General features: G+C 50.7%; 1 protein-coding gene across 4 annotated transcripts in view; it reads right to left on the bottom strand.

Annotated features, from left to right (window-relative positions):
* Positions 1 to 16,427, bottom strand: part of LOC129702089 (clathrin light chain A-like) — a 77,369-nt gene that overhangs the window by 41,316 nt on the left and 19,626 nt on the right. For all 4 annotated transcript variants that reach the window (XM_055643646.1, XM_055643665.1, XM_055643637.1 and 1 more), the window contains exons 2-3: positions 14,125 to 14,180; positions 2,790 to 2,901 (exon numbers count right to left, since the gene is read on the bottom strand). In XM_055643646.1, coding sequence (XP_055499621.1) covers positions 2,790 to 2,901; positions 14,125 to 14,180 — 168 coding nt within the window. The remainder of the gene's footprint in view (positions 1 to 2,789; positions 2,902 to 14,124; positions 14,181 to 16,427) is intronic.

Below are 16,427 nucleotides of genomic sequence, written 5' to 3'. Positions count from 1 at the left end.
GGAGGCAGGTTCGTTTTTATCATTTAAAAATAAATTGGATAGTTATATGGATGGGAAGGGGATGGAGGGTTATGGTCTGAGCGCAGGTATATGGGACTAGGGGAGATTATGTGTTCGGCACGGACTAGAAGGGTCGAGATGGCCTGTTTCCGTGCTGTAATTGTTATATGATTATATATGGTTATATGGTTCATTGGACATCACTAAATCCAGAATTGCTTTTTCTCTGGTCGGCTCCATTACAATCTAAGAATCCATCTCGGAGACACTCTACAAACTCTCTTTCTTGGGGTCCTGAACCAACCTGACTTTCCCCATTCTACCTGCATATTGAAATCCCCCATCACCACAGTGGCATTACCTTTGTTACATGCCAGTTTTAATTCCTGCTGCCACTTACACCCCACATCCGGGCTACTATTTGGGGGTCTGTAAATAACACCAATTAATGTCTTCTTGCCTTTACAAATCCTCAACTCAATCCACAATGACTCTACCTCATCAATCCCTTTGTCTTCCCTCGCAAGGGACTGAATTCCCTTCCTCACCAGCAGAGCTACCCCGCCTCCTCTGCCCACCTGCCTGTCCTTTCTATAGGATGTATAACCCTGAATATTAAGTTCCCAGGCCCCATCCTCCTGCAGCTATGTCGCAGTAATCCCCGCAGTCATATCTACCAACCTCTATCTGAGCCTCAAGCTCATCTACTTTACTTCTTATACTTCGCGTATTCATATACAATACTTTTAATTCCATACGCATCTCACCTTTCACATCGATGCCTATTACACTTGGCCATACTCTCCTATCCCTTTGTGAGCTTCCTTTCCCGTTAATTCTGGGGTCATTATCCATCCCTTTACTCTCTTTCCCTTTAGCTCCATCCTCGACTATCCCATTTGACATCCCACCCCCCTTATTCAGTTTAAAACCACCCGTGTAGCAGTGGCAATTCTACCTGCCAGAATGCTGGTCCCCCACCTGTTAAGATGCAATCCGTCCCTTTTGTACAGATCCCCCTTACTCCAAAACAGTTCCCAGTGATCTAAGAATCTAAATCCCTGCCCCCTGCACCTGTTCCTCAGCCACACATTCAGGTCCCGTATCTCCCTGTTCCTGCTCTCGCCAGCACAAGGAACTGGAAGCAAACCAGAGATAACAACCCTGGAGGTCCTGCTTTTCAGCATTTTTCCGAGCTCTCTAAAGTCACGCTGCAGAATATTCATCCCCTTCTTTCCGACATCGTTTGTGCCGACATGCACTACCACTTCCGGCTGTTCACCTTCGCCCTTGAGGATTTTCTGCACTCTGTCCGTGACATCCTGGATCCTGGCACCAGGAAGGCAGCACACCATCCTCGCATCCCGTCTGTTGCCGCAGAAACCCCTGTCCGTACCTCTCACAATGGAGTCTCCCACTACAATGGCTTTGCCGGACGTTGGCCTCTTTGTTTTTGGCTCAACAGCTCTTTTTGCTTTGCAAGCCAGTCTGCCGCTCGGTGTGATAACATCTTCTGTCCCGACAGCTTCAAAGTGGGTGAACCTGTTCACAAGAGGTACAACACCCGGGGTCCTTTGCATTCCATACTTCCCTCCCTTGCTCACCGTCACTCATCTTCTCTCTTCCAGTACCTTAGGTGTAACAATCTTGTCGAGGAACGACTCAGTTTCTCGGACGAACCCGAGGTCATCCACTTGCTTCTCCAGTCGCCCAACGGTCCTTCAGGAGCTGTACCTGGATGCACTTCTCACATTTGTAGCAGCCAGAGGCACCAGCATTGTCCTTGACCTCCCACATTCCGCAAGCATCACACTGAATCAGCTTGCTTGATATATCCTTCTTTTGTCTCTCCCTCTCCAGCGTTTGGTGTGGCGTCCTCCCTCAGCCTCCTCGCCGAAGATTCTCGAGCCAAAGACTCACAATTCTCTCACAGGGCACTTCCCTCAACAGGGCCGCACCCCTTGAGCAAGTCTTGCTTATCTCAGATGCTAAATTGCCTAATTTACCAATCTTCCAATCTAATTGTTCAGCCAATCCCCACACTCACACCTAACCTTCCTTCCTCTAATGAACTTGGAAGTATGTGCTTTGTCTGACCTGCACTCAAGGACTGCTAAAGTGCCGTTTGCCCTCTTTTTAAACCTGCACTCAAGACTCACCAAGTCCAGCCAATAGTCGTTCTCACTGCTGCTTTGTCTGACCTGTTCCTCCAATTTGCGCTGGGCCTCACTCTGTCAGTGGAGGAGGCCCAGGCCAGTGTGGGAATGGGAGGGGGAGTTAAAGTTTTTAGCAACCGGGAGATCATGTAGGTTTAGGCGGACTGAGCGGAGGTGTTCAGCGAAACGAGCGCTGAGCCTGAGCTTGGTCTTGCTGATATATAGGAGTCCACACCTTAAACAGCGGATACAGTAGATGAGGTTGGAGGAGGTGCCAGTGAAACTCTGCTTCACCCGAAAGGACTGTCCGGGTCCTTGGATGGAGTCGAGGGAGGAGGCACAGGGACAGGTGTTGCATCTCCTGCAGTACCTGGGCAGGGGATGGTTTGGGTGGGAAGGGACAAGTTAACATTGGAGTTGCGGAGGGAAGCCTCTGAGCAAAGCGGAAAGGGGTGGTGGGAAGATGTGATGAGTGGTGGGAGCCTGTTGGAGGATTATGGAGGTGGCGAAAATGTCTGTCACCATTCATCATTACAAAACACATCTCTTCACAGCATTAAATCTCATCCGCCACATCTTAGCTGTTGTCACTGGCGACGAGAGTCAGTGGCTGGTAAGTGAGTGTGCGTTTACCCAGAGCCTCCAAGTGCTTGACCTGCTCCTCCCTCCAGGTGCGGATACTGTCGGGCTCCTGGCACAGACCATCCACTTCAGAAATGGCTGCGTATAGATCAGCAACGCTCCCCTGCCAACACAAGGATCACAAGTCAAATACATCCGGCAATCTAGGTGTCATTTGTGTTCGTCATAGAGTCATACGTCATCTTATAACCATATAAACATATAACAATTACAGCACGGAAACAGGCCATCTCGGCCCTACAAGTCCGTGCCAAACAATTATTTTCCCCTAGTCCCACCTGCCTGCACTCAGACCATAACCCTCCATTCCTTTCCCATCCATATACCTATCCAATTTTTTTTTAAATGATAAAATCGAACCTGCCTCCACCACCTCCACTGGAAGCTCATTCCACACCGCTACCACTCTCTGAGTAAAAAAAGTTCCCCCTCATGTTACCCCTAAACTTCTGTCCCTTAATTCTGGTATCTTCTGTCCCTTAATTCAGAATCTTCCCTACTCTCAATGGGAAAAGCTTGTCCACGTCAACTCTGTCTATCCCTCTCATCATTTTAAAGACCTCTATCAAGTCCCCCCCTTAACCTTCTGCGCTCCAGAGAATAAAGACCTAACTTATTCAACCTTTCTCTGTAACTTAGTTGCTGAAACCCAGGCAACATTCTAGTAAATCTCCTCTGCACTCTCTCTATTTTGTTGACATCCTTCCTATAATTGGGCGACCAAAATTGTACACCATACTCCAGAATTGGTCTCACCAATGCCTTGTACAATTTTAACATTACATCCCAGCTTCTATACTCAATGCTCTGATTTATAAAGGCTAGCATACCAAAAGCTTTCTTTACCACCCTATCTACATGAGATTCCACCTTCGGGGAACTATGCAGTTATTCCTAGATCCCTCTGTTCAACTGCATTCCTCAATTCGCTACCATTTACCATGTACGTCCTATTTTGATTTGTCCTGCCAAGATGTAGCACCTCACACTTATCAGCATTAAACTCCATCTGCCATCTTTCAGCCCATTCTTCCAAATGGCCTAAATCTCTCTGTAGACTTTGGAAATCTACTTCATTATCCACAACACCACCTATCTTAGTATCATCTGCATACTTACTAATCCAATTTACCACACCATCATCCAGATCATTGATGTATATGACAAACAACAGTGGACCCAACACAGATCCCTGTGGCACCCCACTAGTCACCTGCCTCCAACCTGACAAACAGCCACCTCACCATTACTCTCTGGCGTCTCCCATTCAGCCACTGTTGAATCCATCTTGCTACTCCTCCATTAATACCCAACAATTGAACCTTCTTAACCAACCTTCCATGAGGAACCTTGTCAAAGGCCTTACTAAAATCCATATAGACAACATCCACTGCTTTACCCTCATCAATTTCCCTAGTAACCTCTTCAAAAAATTCAAGAAGATTAATCAAACATGACCTTCCAGGCACAAATCCATGTTGACTGTTCCTAATCAGACCCTGTTTATCCAGATGCTTATATATATTATCTCTAAGTATCTTTTCCATTAATTTGCCCACCACTGAAGTTAAACTAACAGGTCTATAATTGCTAGGTTTACTCTTAGAACCCTTTTTAAACAATGGAACAACATGCGCAGTACGCCAATCCTCTGGCACTATTCCCGTTTCTAATGACATTTGAAATATTTCTGTCATGGCCCCTGCTATTTCTACACTAACTTCCCTCAATGTCCTAGGGAATATCCTGTCAGGACCTGGAGACTTATCTGCTTTTATATTTTTCAAAAGTGCCAGTACTTCTTTTTCTTTGAATCTCATAGTATCCATAGCTACCCTTACCTCACATAATTCAATATCCTTCTCTTTGGTGAATACCGAAGAAAAGAAATTGTTCAGTATCTCCCCCATCTCTTTTGGTTCTGCAAATAGCTGTCCACTGTGTCTCTATAATGGACCAATTTTATCCCTCGTTATCCTTTTGCTATTAATATAGCTGTAGAAACCCTTTGTATTTACTTTCACCTTACTTGCCAAAGCAACCTCATATCTTCTTTTAGCTTTTCTAATTTCTTTCTTAAGATTCTTTTTACATTCTTTATACTCCTCAAGCACCTCATTCACTCCATGCTGCCTATAATTATTGTAGATCTCTCTATTTTTCCGAACCAAGTGTCCAATTTCCCTTGAAAACCATGGCTCTTTCCAATTTTTACTATTTCCTTTCAACCGAACAGGGACATAATGATTCTGTACTCTTAAAATTTCCCCTTTAAATGTCCTCCATTTCTCTTCTACATCCCTCCCATAAAACAAAATGTCCCAGTTCACTCCTTTTAAATCCTTTTGCATCTCATCAAAGTTAGCCTTTCTCCAATCAAAAATCTCAACCCTAGGTCCAGTTCTGACCCTCTCCATAATTATATTGAAACTAATGGTATTGTGATCACTGGACCCGAAGTGTTCCCCAACGCATACCTCCGCCACCTGACCTGTCTCATCTTGCCCACACAAACCAACATGTCCCATCTACACTCGTTCCACCTGCCTGCATTTGACCCATATCCCTCTAAACCTAACCTATCCATCCACCTGTCCAAATGTCTGACATTTCAGTTACTTGCCCTTCCCAATTTCCTAAGATACTGTAGAAAAATTTAAGAAACATTTGGACAGGTAGATGGATAGGATAAGTTTAGAGAGATATGGGCCAAATGCAGGCAGATCTAGTGTAGATGGGACATGCTGGTCGGTGTGGGCAAGTCGGGCTGAAGGGCCTGTTTCCACATTGTATAGCTCTATGACTCGCTCAAGCTTTGCTCTGTCCCTTTAGGGCCCTCTACATATTGCCTGAGGAAACTTTCTGAACTCATTTGACAAACTCCACCGCATCTAATCCCTTGGCACTATGACAGTCCCAGTCTATATTGGGAAAGTTAAAATCCCTTACCATGCCAACTCTATTAATCTTGCAGCTGCCTGCGATCTCCTGGTGGCCGATTAGGAAAAGGGGAGATGCAATGAGACCTGGGTGTCATGGTAGACCAGTCATTGAAAGTAGCCATGCAGGTGCAGCAGGCAGTGAAGAAAGTGAATGGTATGTTAGCATTCATAGCAAAAGGATTTGAGTATAGGAGCAGGGAGGTTCTACTGCAGTTGTACAGGGTCTTGGTGAGACCACACCTGGAGTATTGCATACAGTTTTGGTCTCCAAATCTGAGGAAAGACATTCTTGCCATCGAGGGAGTACAGAGAAGGTTCACCAGACTGATTCCTGGGATGTCAGGACTTTCATATGAAGAAAGACTGGATAGACTTTGTCCTGTCCTGAGGATCTGTCCTGACCCTTTAATTAGGGAGGTTCATGGGACATCTGCTGCAGTCTCATTAAATTTCCTATTAAAGCGACTGGAACATGCCTGCCTGGCACTGCCCTGGTCCCACTATGGCCGTCACCCCCATTCTGCAAACTGGCAATCAGTAGGGTTCAGTAAAGGGAGGAGCTCACAAGAATTGTACTCGCTAGAATTTAGGAGATTGAGGGGGGATCTTATAGAAACGTACAAAATTCTCAAGGGGTTGGACAGGCCAGATGCAGGAAGATTGTTCCCGATGTTGGGGGCAGTCCAGGGCAAGAGGTCACAGTTTAAGGATAAAGGGGAAATCTTTTAGTACCGAGATGAGAAAAACATTTTTCACACAGAGAGTGGTGAATCTCTGGAACTCTCTGCCACAGAAGGTAGTTGAGGCCAGTTCATTGGCTATATTTAAGAGGGAGATAGGTGTGGCCCTTGTGACTAAAGGGATCAGGGGGTATGGAGAGAAGGCAGGTACAGGATATTGAGTTGGTTGATCGGCCATGATCATGTTGAATGGCGGTGCAGGCTCGAAGGGCCGAATGGCCTACTCCTGCACCTATTTTCTATGTTTCTATATTTGCTCATCTAATTCCCGTTGACTATTTGGGGGCCTGTATTACATCCCCAACAAGGTGGTCATCCCTTTTATTTCTCAGCTCCACCCATAAAGCCTCACTGTACAAGGCAACTTCACGATCACAATAAACTGCCTAATGTCTGAACATTCAGATCTGGAGACAGAACGGTGTAGATCCCAGGGCTGGGTCTGTGGGACGGGGTCCATTGTCTTCCTGCTGACAGGCCTGAGGGAGATGCAAGGAGGCTGCACATGGACCGAGCTGCAATGTGGATGATCTGGAACACTAACTGTGTCTCTCAAACATTGGGACACCTTGATGAGACCACATTTGGAGTAAAGTATGCAGTTCTGGTCACCCAGCGCCGGAGACCCGGGTTTGATCCTGACTGTGTGCTGTTTGTACGGAGTTTGTACGTTCTCCCCGTGACCAGCGTGGGTTTTCTCTGAGATCTTTGGTTTCCTCCCACACTCCAAAGATATACAGGTTTGTAGGTTAATTGGCTAGGTAAATGTAAAAATAGTCCCTAGTGGGTGTAGAATAGTGTTAATGTGTGGGGATCGCTGGTCAGCAGGGACCCAGTGGACTGAAGGGCCTGGGCTTGCGGGCTTGAGTTACAGGCTGGGATTTCTTTCTATGGAGCGTAAGAGGCTGAGGGCAACCTTATTGAGGTGTACAAGATCACAAAGGGCACAGATATAGTGAATGCTCAGTCATTTTAGACTTTAGAGATACAGCGTGGAAACAGGCCCTTCAGCCCACCAGTGATCACCCATACATCAGCACCATTCTACACACTAGGCACAATTTACAATTTACAGAAGCCAATTAACCTACAAACCTATGCATCTTTGAAATGTGGTAGGAAATCCCTTCAAGAAAAACCACGCGGTCACAGGGAGAACATACCCGTAGTCAGGATCGAACCCGGGCCTCCGGCGCTGTAAGCAGCAACTTTACCACTGTGCTACTCCTTTGCCAAGGTAGAGGATTCAAAAACTAGAGGGCACAGGCTTAAGGTGAGATTGAAGAGGGACCTCAGGGGCAACTGTTTCTGTGGAAGTCTGTGGTATTCTCTGCCTCAGAGGGCAGTGGAGGCCGGTTCTCTGGATGCTTTCAAGAGAGAGCTAGATAGGGCTATTAAAAATATATGGAGTCAAGAACCGTGGGGAGAAGGCAGGAACGGGGTACTGGATTGGGATGAGGAAGGGAGGAGGAGGACAAGGGAGAGGAGAGCGGAAGAGGCTGAGGGCAACCTTTATTGAGGGAGTAAGAAGAGAGGAAAGGAGAGGAGAGGATATAGAATGCTCAGTCATTTTATGACTTTAGAGATACAGCGAGAGGAGAAGGAGAAAAAGAAAAGAAAGAAGGGAAAAGAGAAAATAGGAAGGAAGGGGGAAAGGCGCCGAGAAAAAGAAGAGAGGAAGAGCAAGAGGAGAAGAAAGGAGACCGGAGGAGAAGGAAAGGGAGAAAAGAGGAGGGGGGAAGGAGGAGACGAAAAAAAGAGGGGAGAGGGGGAAAGGAGTAGAGGAGGAAAAGAAAGGGGAGACGAGGGATGAATGGATGAAATGCCTTGTCGTCAAGGCGATGAAGGAAGTGTAGGAGAGGAGAGGAGGGAGAGGAGAGGAGAGAGGAGGAGGGCAAGGAGGGGGAGGGTCCTAAAAAGGCGGCGAGAGGTAGATGACTTGGGAGCGATTGAGGGGAACTAGGAGAGGCGCGGAAGGGTTAGGGAGAACAGAGGAGCAGGAAGACTGTGAGAATGATAGAAGTCGTGGAGTAAGAGGGGAAAGCGAGAGAAAACGGAAGAGGGCCTGATAGGAGAGGAGAGTGACGGGAATGGGGAGGGGAAGGTCGAGGGGCGAGTAGCAGGATAATGGAGAGGAGACTAGAGGAGAGGGGGACTAGGGGGGAGAAGGGAGGGAATAAACGGGAGGGAGACGGGCGGGAGCTATGGGAGAAAAAGAAAGGAGGCTTACTGATACGGAAAAGGGGGTGACCCAGGGAAAGCTCTTATCGAGCGAAACTTCAAATGCAAATAGGGTTAGCACAAAAACAAGTCGAAGAAAACAACAAAAGGACAAAGGTGGAGATGGGGGACTTGAATCGGTGCACAAAACTTCTGCTGGAGCTACGACTATCGATCTTGGGGACAATATCAGATAGAATCTGTGTCTGGGCCGTAGGCTATGGTGCATTGGGGAGAGAAGTTATCATTCTCGAATAGGATCCTGCGTTCTACGGAGGATGCACCCTGGAGGGAGGTGGAAGCGCTCAGGGGGGAGAGGCAGACCAGGATTCACCGCCGAGGGAGACACTAGAAAGTGTAGTGACTCCAGTATCAGACAAAAGGACTGGGAAAAAGGCGGCCATCTTGAGAAAGTGAGGCCAAAGGGCCACTAGCCCTCTATCTCCTAACCCGATCTAGATCCTTCTTCTTCTGACGGATACAGAGTGCTTGGATAACAGGCACTTTCCCAAGGGTCCAGTTAGCCCGACCACACGACATGCCCAGTTAGGGCCACACTAGAAACATGGCAATCGTCCGCAGGAAGAGGGGGGGGGGCAGAAAAAGCGAAGTACGGAGATAGAGAGCACTGCCCATGCACATTATGCTCATGGCCGATCATCCAATCATATCAGACTTCCCGTAGGATGCCTTCTCTCCTACACATGGGGAAACTTAGAAGGGCACAAGGCTTTCGCCCCAAGCTGGGGGCTCCGAAATACAGGAATGATGGCAATGTGAGCCTCACTTCAGGCTTTCTGTCACCCGGCGTGATCCAGTGAGATTCACCGACTCTCTTTGTATGAATAAACTTCATGCGTTGTACTTCGGGATACAGCTCGCAATATCAGGCTTCGGCCCTCCTAGCGCGTCGGCAGAACAAGTGGATCCCCGCACACTAACACTATCATACACTACACTCACCTACACTCAAACTCACACTACACACTAAACGTCCCACACATCACACACTCACACACTACATACACCCACACACACACCCACACACGCTAACATAGCCTAGGGGAACCACACTCTGGGGGTGGCAATTTACAATGTTACGAACCGCCAATAACATAACAAACCCGCATGTACATCTTTGGGGAGGGGAGGACGACGGGGGGAGGCACCAGGCACCACAGGAAGCTGGAGAACACAGGTCCCCAACGGTGAACAAAGGGCGCGACCTCAACGTTGGGACAAACATCCAGGAGGACATGGGCGGAGTGGCCTACAGTCGGGAAAGGACCCGAGCAGCTCGAGTCCGAATGAGGAGGAGTTCAGCATCCACCGCACTGGAGACAAGAAAGGACACCAAACCAGGCGGGGAGACCATGCTGACGACAGCTGCAGAGAGGCCAGGAAGGACCCATGAGGACGGGGGGAGAGGTTGGCAGGCACTGAAAAGGGGGACACTGCAAGAGGAGATCGAATCCCAGAAAAGAGACAGAGCAGAGAACTCCCATCTGGAGAAAACGCCAGAAAAAACCTTAGGAGGGGGCTCCGAGGAGTCCTAGAGGGGAGGTCTTGACCGGGGATGACAGGAGGAGAGAACAGCAGGAGGAGGGGAAAGGAGAGGAGAGGAGGAGCAGGAGAGGAGAGACGACGGTGCAGCGGCAGGAGTCCTCTGGAAGAGGACAGGAGACGGAGAGACGAGATACAGGTCCGGGGAGGACAGAGGAGAGGAAAGGGGGAGGGAGGTAGGGTTGGCTATTGTTTCGAAGCCGAGGGGGACTATGATGAAAGGCTAGACAGGGTGGACTGGCAGGGACAAGGAGGACAAAGGGGGGACCAAAGTGAGGCCCGAGTTCTCCACCCTCCTCTGCAGCTTCAACATTCCCAAGGAATTCAGAGATCAAGAGTGAAGAAAACCTTCCCCACCGATCAGGATCAGTAGCCGAGAGCCATAGCCGTTGAAAACACTAGGGAAACATTGACAATAGCAGCAGGAAGAGAATCATGAGAGGCCGCCGATACGGGCTCGCTAAATGATCAGGATAAACATCACCTCAGTATCCGTACTGCTTCCCCTCCAACCAGTGTCCCTTTAGCCACAAGGCCAAAACCCAAATTCCTCCGCGAATCGAGCAGAAGACTGTCGGCAAAAAAATCAAACTCAGAAAAAAAAGAAGATGTGCAAAAATCCTCGTGCAGTCTGAAAGATCCAAAAAAGGGTTAAAGAGGTAAAGAAGTTGCGCTTCGGCCTATCGAGGGCGTGCCAACCACGAGCCCCGCACACTAAACAGGGCCTATAGTGCAGAGGCACAAGGGGGACTCACACACACACACACACACACACCCTGCACCACAGAACACCAGACTAACTACCCACACACATCCGCATATCAGAACACCACAGCATACCAGGATCACACGCAGGAGGAAGAGACACATCACAGAGGGATACCAATCTAGAGAAGTTATACTTGAGCCACGACCTACAAACCAGATGTACATGGGCGGAGAAGGAAAAGAGGAAGGGAGGGTGCAAAGGAAGAGGAGAAAGCGGGGGGGTGGGGACGAGGGTCAGGGAGGCGAGGAGGAGAAAAGGAGGGCGGGAGGAGGGGAAAGGAAGGGGGGAGAAGAAGAGAGATAATGAGGGCCATGGGAGCGGGCCGAAGGGGGAGAATGGATTAGGGCGGGGAGAGAGGAAAGGAGCCCGAAAGCGAGCGAGGACACAGGACGAGGGGAGGGTGTGGAAAGGACCAGGAGAGGCATATGGAGAGGAGAGGACAAGGAGAGGAAGCAAAAACTGAAACTGGGGGGGAGGATGCGAGCACACGCAGAGGGAGGCGGGATAATTGTTTCGGGACGAAAACCGAGAGGAGAGAGGAGAGGAAGGCAGAGGAAAAGGGAGAATGAGTAGGGGAGAGGGGAGGGGATGGGAAGGAGGAGGGGAGTAGGACGCGGGAGGGGAATGCGGGTTGTTAGAAAGGAAGCTGGAGAGCAAGGGTGGAGAAGAGAAAACCAGGAGGCTGGAGCAAGCGGACGGAGCGAGAGGGAGGGATTAGGCGATGTGAAAGCGACAAGTGAGCCGGAGTAGGAGAGGGGTGATCACTCTGACCCAGAAATTCGACATGCCGTTTCAAACAATAGGTTTACTTTAGAGATAGAAGGAGGGGAAGGGAGGGAAGGGACGGCCATCTGAAGAAAGCCCAAGACTCGCCATCAAGAGAGGGGAAGAAGGGGGGGAGGCGACCAAGAGCGTATACAGGACGAGGGGGAAAAACATCAACAGTGAGAAAGAAGGGTGAAAGGCCAGAGGGCGATGTTCTCACACTAGAAAGGGGGACAAGTGGAGAGGGGTAGAGGAAACGGCCCTTCAGAAAGCGGTAAGGCATAAACAGGGGATCATCCAAGTGAAGAGGAGTGGAAGCCCATAAGAGGGGAAAGTCAACAATGTGGCCAAGGGGGATCCTCTGAATACTAGGCATGAGAATAGGGACTCAGACTACCTTGGGCATGAGGTGGAGGGGGAGAGGAGGGGCTGGTGTAAAGGAAAAGGGGGAGTTTTAATCAGGGAGGCATGAAGGAAACATGGGGCAGGAGAGGGGAGTCCGTGGAGGAGGTGGAGAGCCAGGTGTGGGTGAGGACGGTGGGTAAGACACAGGAAGCTACACACATAACACTATGGACACTGGAACCAAGACGAGGAGGAAGGGGGGTGGCGAAAGCGCAATTAACCTACAAAGAGGGAGAAAGAGAGGGATGGAGGAAGTAGAGGGGATGAGGAAAGGGAAAGGAGAGGCACGCGAGGAAGGTAGGATGCAGAGAGTGGAGGGACTGAGGGGAGGAGTAAGAGGTGGAGGGCGTAAGCAGCAAAGGGAAGGCGAGGGGGAGAGAGGAGAGGAGAGGGAGAGAAAGAGGGATAGAGAGAGAGATGGATAGATAGAGGGAGGGAGGGGGGGGGAGAGGGGAGAAGAGGATAGATAGAGAGAGAGAGAGAAAAGGGGAGAGAGGGAGAGAGAGAGAGCGAGAGGAGAGAGAGAGGAGGGGGGGAGAGGAGAGAAGAGGAGGAGAGGGAAGGAGAGGAGGAGGAAGGGGGAGGGAGGAGGAGAGGAGCGGAGAGAGGAGGGAAGAGGGGGAAGGAGGGTGAAAGGAGGAGGAGAGAGAGGGTAAGCAGGGGAGAGGGGAGGAGGAGTGAGGGGAGGGAGAGGAGAGGGGAGAGAGGAGAGAGAGGAGAGGAGAGAGGGAGAGAGGAGAGGAGAGGGGAGCAGAGAAGAGTAGGGAGGAGAGAGAGGAGAGGAGAGAGAGGGAGTAGAAGGAGGGAAGGGGGAGATGAGAGAGAGAGAGGAGAGAGAGGAGAGGAGAGGAGAGGAGAGGAGAGGGAGAGAGGGAGAGGGAGGAGAGGAGGGAGAGGGAAGAGGGGAGGAGAGGGGAGAGGGGAGAGAGAGGAGAGGAGAGGCAGAGGGAGAAGAGAGAGGAGAGGAGGGAGAGGAGAGGGGAGAGAGGAGAGGAGAGAGAGAGGGGCGGAGGGAGGGATAAGAGGGGGAGAAGAGAGGGAGGGGGGAGGAGGAGAGGGGAGGAGGGAGAGAGGGAGAGAGGAGAGGGGAGAGAGAGAGAAGGAGAAGGAGGGGAGAGGAAGAGAAGAGAGAGAGGAGAGGGAGAGGGAGAGGAGGAGAGAGGGGAAGGAGAGGAGAAGGAATGGAGATCCAAGGAGGGAGAGGGAAGAGGAGAGAGGAGAAGAAGGCTGAGGAGAGGGAGAAAAGGGGGCGAAGATATAGGGAGGGGGAGGTACAATGATGACTTTTAGGATATGGGCAGATATGGATAAGAAGGGTTTAGAGGAATATGGGTCAAATGCAGGCAAATGGGACGAGCCCACATTGTTAACTTGGTTGGCATGAACAAGGTGGGCCAAAGGGCCACAGCTCTGGCAGTACAGATCTGGGACTTTATGACACTGCTGTTGCTGCAGACTGCCAATAGCTTGGTTCTATTTCACACAGACAGCTCCTGTAGTGTTTAGCATCAGCTTGAGCGTGGCAGTGGCTGGAGTACCTATCCCAGCCCGCCACTCCTCTCCTCTGCTCTGTGGCTAGGGTGCTGGTGAGCAGGATCCAACCAGGAACAACAGGTTTACCCTGGAAGGCAGCAAGGACCCAGGGAGAAGGCAGGAGAATGAGAGGGGAAAATAAATCAGCTACGATCGAACGGGGGAGCAGACTCCATGGGCCAAATGGCCTAATTCTGCTCCTATGTCTTCTAGAGGGTCTTTTCTCTCAGTGTTTGAGAGGGGGTTTAGCCTGACGTGCAGAGCTACCTGTGGCGCATCGTCCGTCTGGACACAGCCTCCCTGAGGAGTGAATAAGGTCCTGGACACAAGAATCTTCACTGACAAGCATTGAGATTTGAAACCTACAGGGACAGTAAAGGCAGACATACCTGGCTGGAGTCTCCCGTCACAGTGGAGTTCACAGTGTCCACTTCTCCATCTTCCTCTGCAACAAACAGGAGGCCTTGTTAAGCCCATCGTACCACATATGATCAGTACATGTGCGTGTGTGGCTTACAGTGTCACCTTCAGGAGGAGTTGAATGAGGATGATTTCAGCATCCAGTCTGAAGGGTCCCAACCCAAAACTTCACCCATCCACGTCCTCCAGAATTGCTGCCTGTCTCACCGAGTCACTCCAGCTGCAACTGTGTATTTTTCCTCTCTGCAGTGCTGAATCCCAGTCTGTCTATTACTGTGTTATCTGCTCTCAGTGTGTCCTCTACAGTTCTGCTGGAAGGTGACTAACTGCATCTTGTCCGCTACAGAACCTGCCTCACCGACTGGCCATTTACAAAACCTTCTTTATTTCCGACGCCAGATGAGATGTGCGGGGCAAGGTGAGGGTGGTGAGGGTCTGGAACATGATGCCAGGGGTGGTGGTAGAGGCAGATACGACAGGCCTGTTTAAGTGGTTTTCAGATAGGCAGGTGCATATGGAGGGAATGGATCAAGAGTCAAGAGTGTTTTATTATCATATGTCCCAGATCGAACAATGAAATTCTTACTTGCTGCAGCACAACACAATATTTTAACATAGTACACTAAATAATATGATAAACGAGAGAGAAAAAGAGTTCAGTGTGTGTATATACACACACACACACACATGTATATATATACTAGACCAAGTGCAAACCCGTTGGGTCTGTTTCCCCAATGCTCGTTTGCGGCGGGGGGGGGGGGGGGGGGGGTTGCTGCTGCGTCACACTCACACTGACCACCCCCCCCAAACACACAGGCGGAGGAGGGGAGAGAGGGAGGAAGGGGGAGATGGGGTTGGGAGATGGGGAGGGGGGGAGAGAGGAGGGGGAAGGGTGGGGAGAGGGGAGGGTGGGGAGAGGGGGAGGGAGGGAGGGGGGAGAGGGGGGGAGGAGGAAAGGGGGAGAGATTGGGGGGGAGGGGGGAGAGGGGTAGGGGGGTAGGGGGGGGGGGGGGGAGGGGGGAAGGGATGTTAGAGAGACGGGACAGAGGTGGAGAGAGGGGATGAGGGGAAGGGGGGTAGAGGGAAGGGAAGGGGGAGAGAGGGTGGGGGGAGTGGGGAAAGAGTGGGGGTGAGAGGGGTAGCGGGGAGCGGTGCAAGAGAGAGGGGAAGGGGGGGGGGGAGGGGAGGGGGTTAAGAGGGGTGGAGGAGGGGGGGGGAGAGAGGGGATGGGTGGGGGGGTGAGGAAAGAGGGAGATGGAGGATGGGGAGAGAGGTGAGGGGGAGAGGGGTGAGGGTGAGAGGGTGAGGGTGAGGAGGGGAGAGGGTTCGAGGAGGAGGAGGGGATGAGCGAGGAGAGGGAGGGAGAGGGGTGGGGGAAGAGGAGAGAGGGAGGAGGGGGAGGGGGAAAGGGAGAGAGGGGGAAGGGGGGTGAGGGAGGGGGGAAGGTAAGAGTGGGGAAGGGAGAGGGGTTGGGGGAAAGGGTGAGATGAGTGGAAGAGTGGGGAGGGAGGGGAAAGGGGTGGGGGGGATTGGTGAGAGGGGTAGGGGGGTGAGGGGTGGGGGAGAGAGGGAAGGGGATGGGGGAGAGAGGGGTGGGGGATGGGGGGAGAGGGGTGGGGGATGGGGGATGGGGGAGAGGGGTGGGGGATGGGGGGGAGAGAGGGGGGGATGGGGGGAGAGAGGGGGGGGGTGGAGGGAGGAGGGGGGGAGGAGATAGGTGAGGAGAGGAAGATGGAGATGGTTCAGAGGAAGATAGAGAGGGGGGATGTAGATGATATATACATGTGACCCTTAATATAGTTAACTCATCACCACTAACCACTCCCCATATATAACCATATAACAATTACAGCACGGAAACAGGCCATCTCGACCCTTCTAGTCCGTGCCAAACTCGTATTCTCTCCTAGTCCCATATACCTGCGCTCAGACCATAACCCTCCATTCCTTTCTCGTCCATATAACTATCCAATTTATTTTTAAATGATAAAAACGAACCTGCCTCCACCACCTTCACTGGAAGCTCATTCCACACAGCCACCACTCTCTGAGTAAAGAAGTTCACCCTCATGTTACCCCTAAACTTCTGTCCCTTAATTCTCAAATCATGTCCCCTTGTTTGCATCTTGTCTCCTCTCAGTGGCAAAAGCTTATCCACGTCAACTCTGTCTATCCCTCTCATCCATATCACAAGTATAATTACAACCTCCCCACCCACATATCGCTCTCTAGTTTCCGTGACAGACCACGTACAGCTAGTGCTCTTTGT

The sequence above is a fragment of the Leucoraja erinacea genome, chromosome 1, assembly GCF_028641065.1.
Source record: "Leucoraja erinacea ecotype New England chromosome 1, Leri_hhj_1, whole genome shotgun sequence".
In the NCBI taxonomy this organism is placed as follows: Eukaryota; Metazoa; Chordata; class Chondrichthyes; order Rajiformes; family Rajidae; genus Leucoraja; species Leucoraja erinaceus.
The sequence above is the reverse complement of the archived record's forward strand: the minus strand, read 5'-3'. Positions and strand labels throughout refer to the sequence as shown.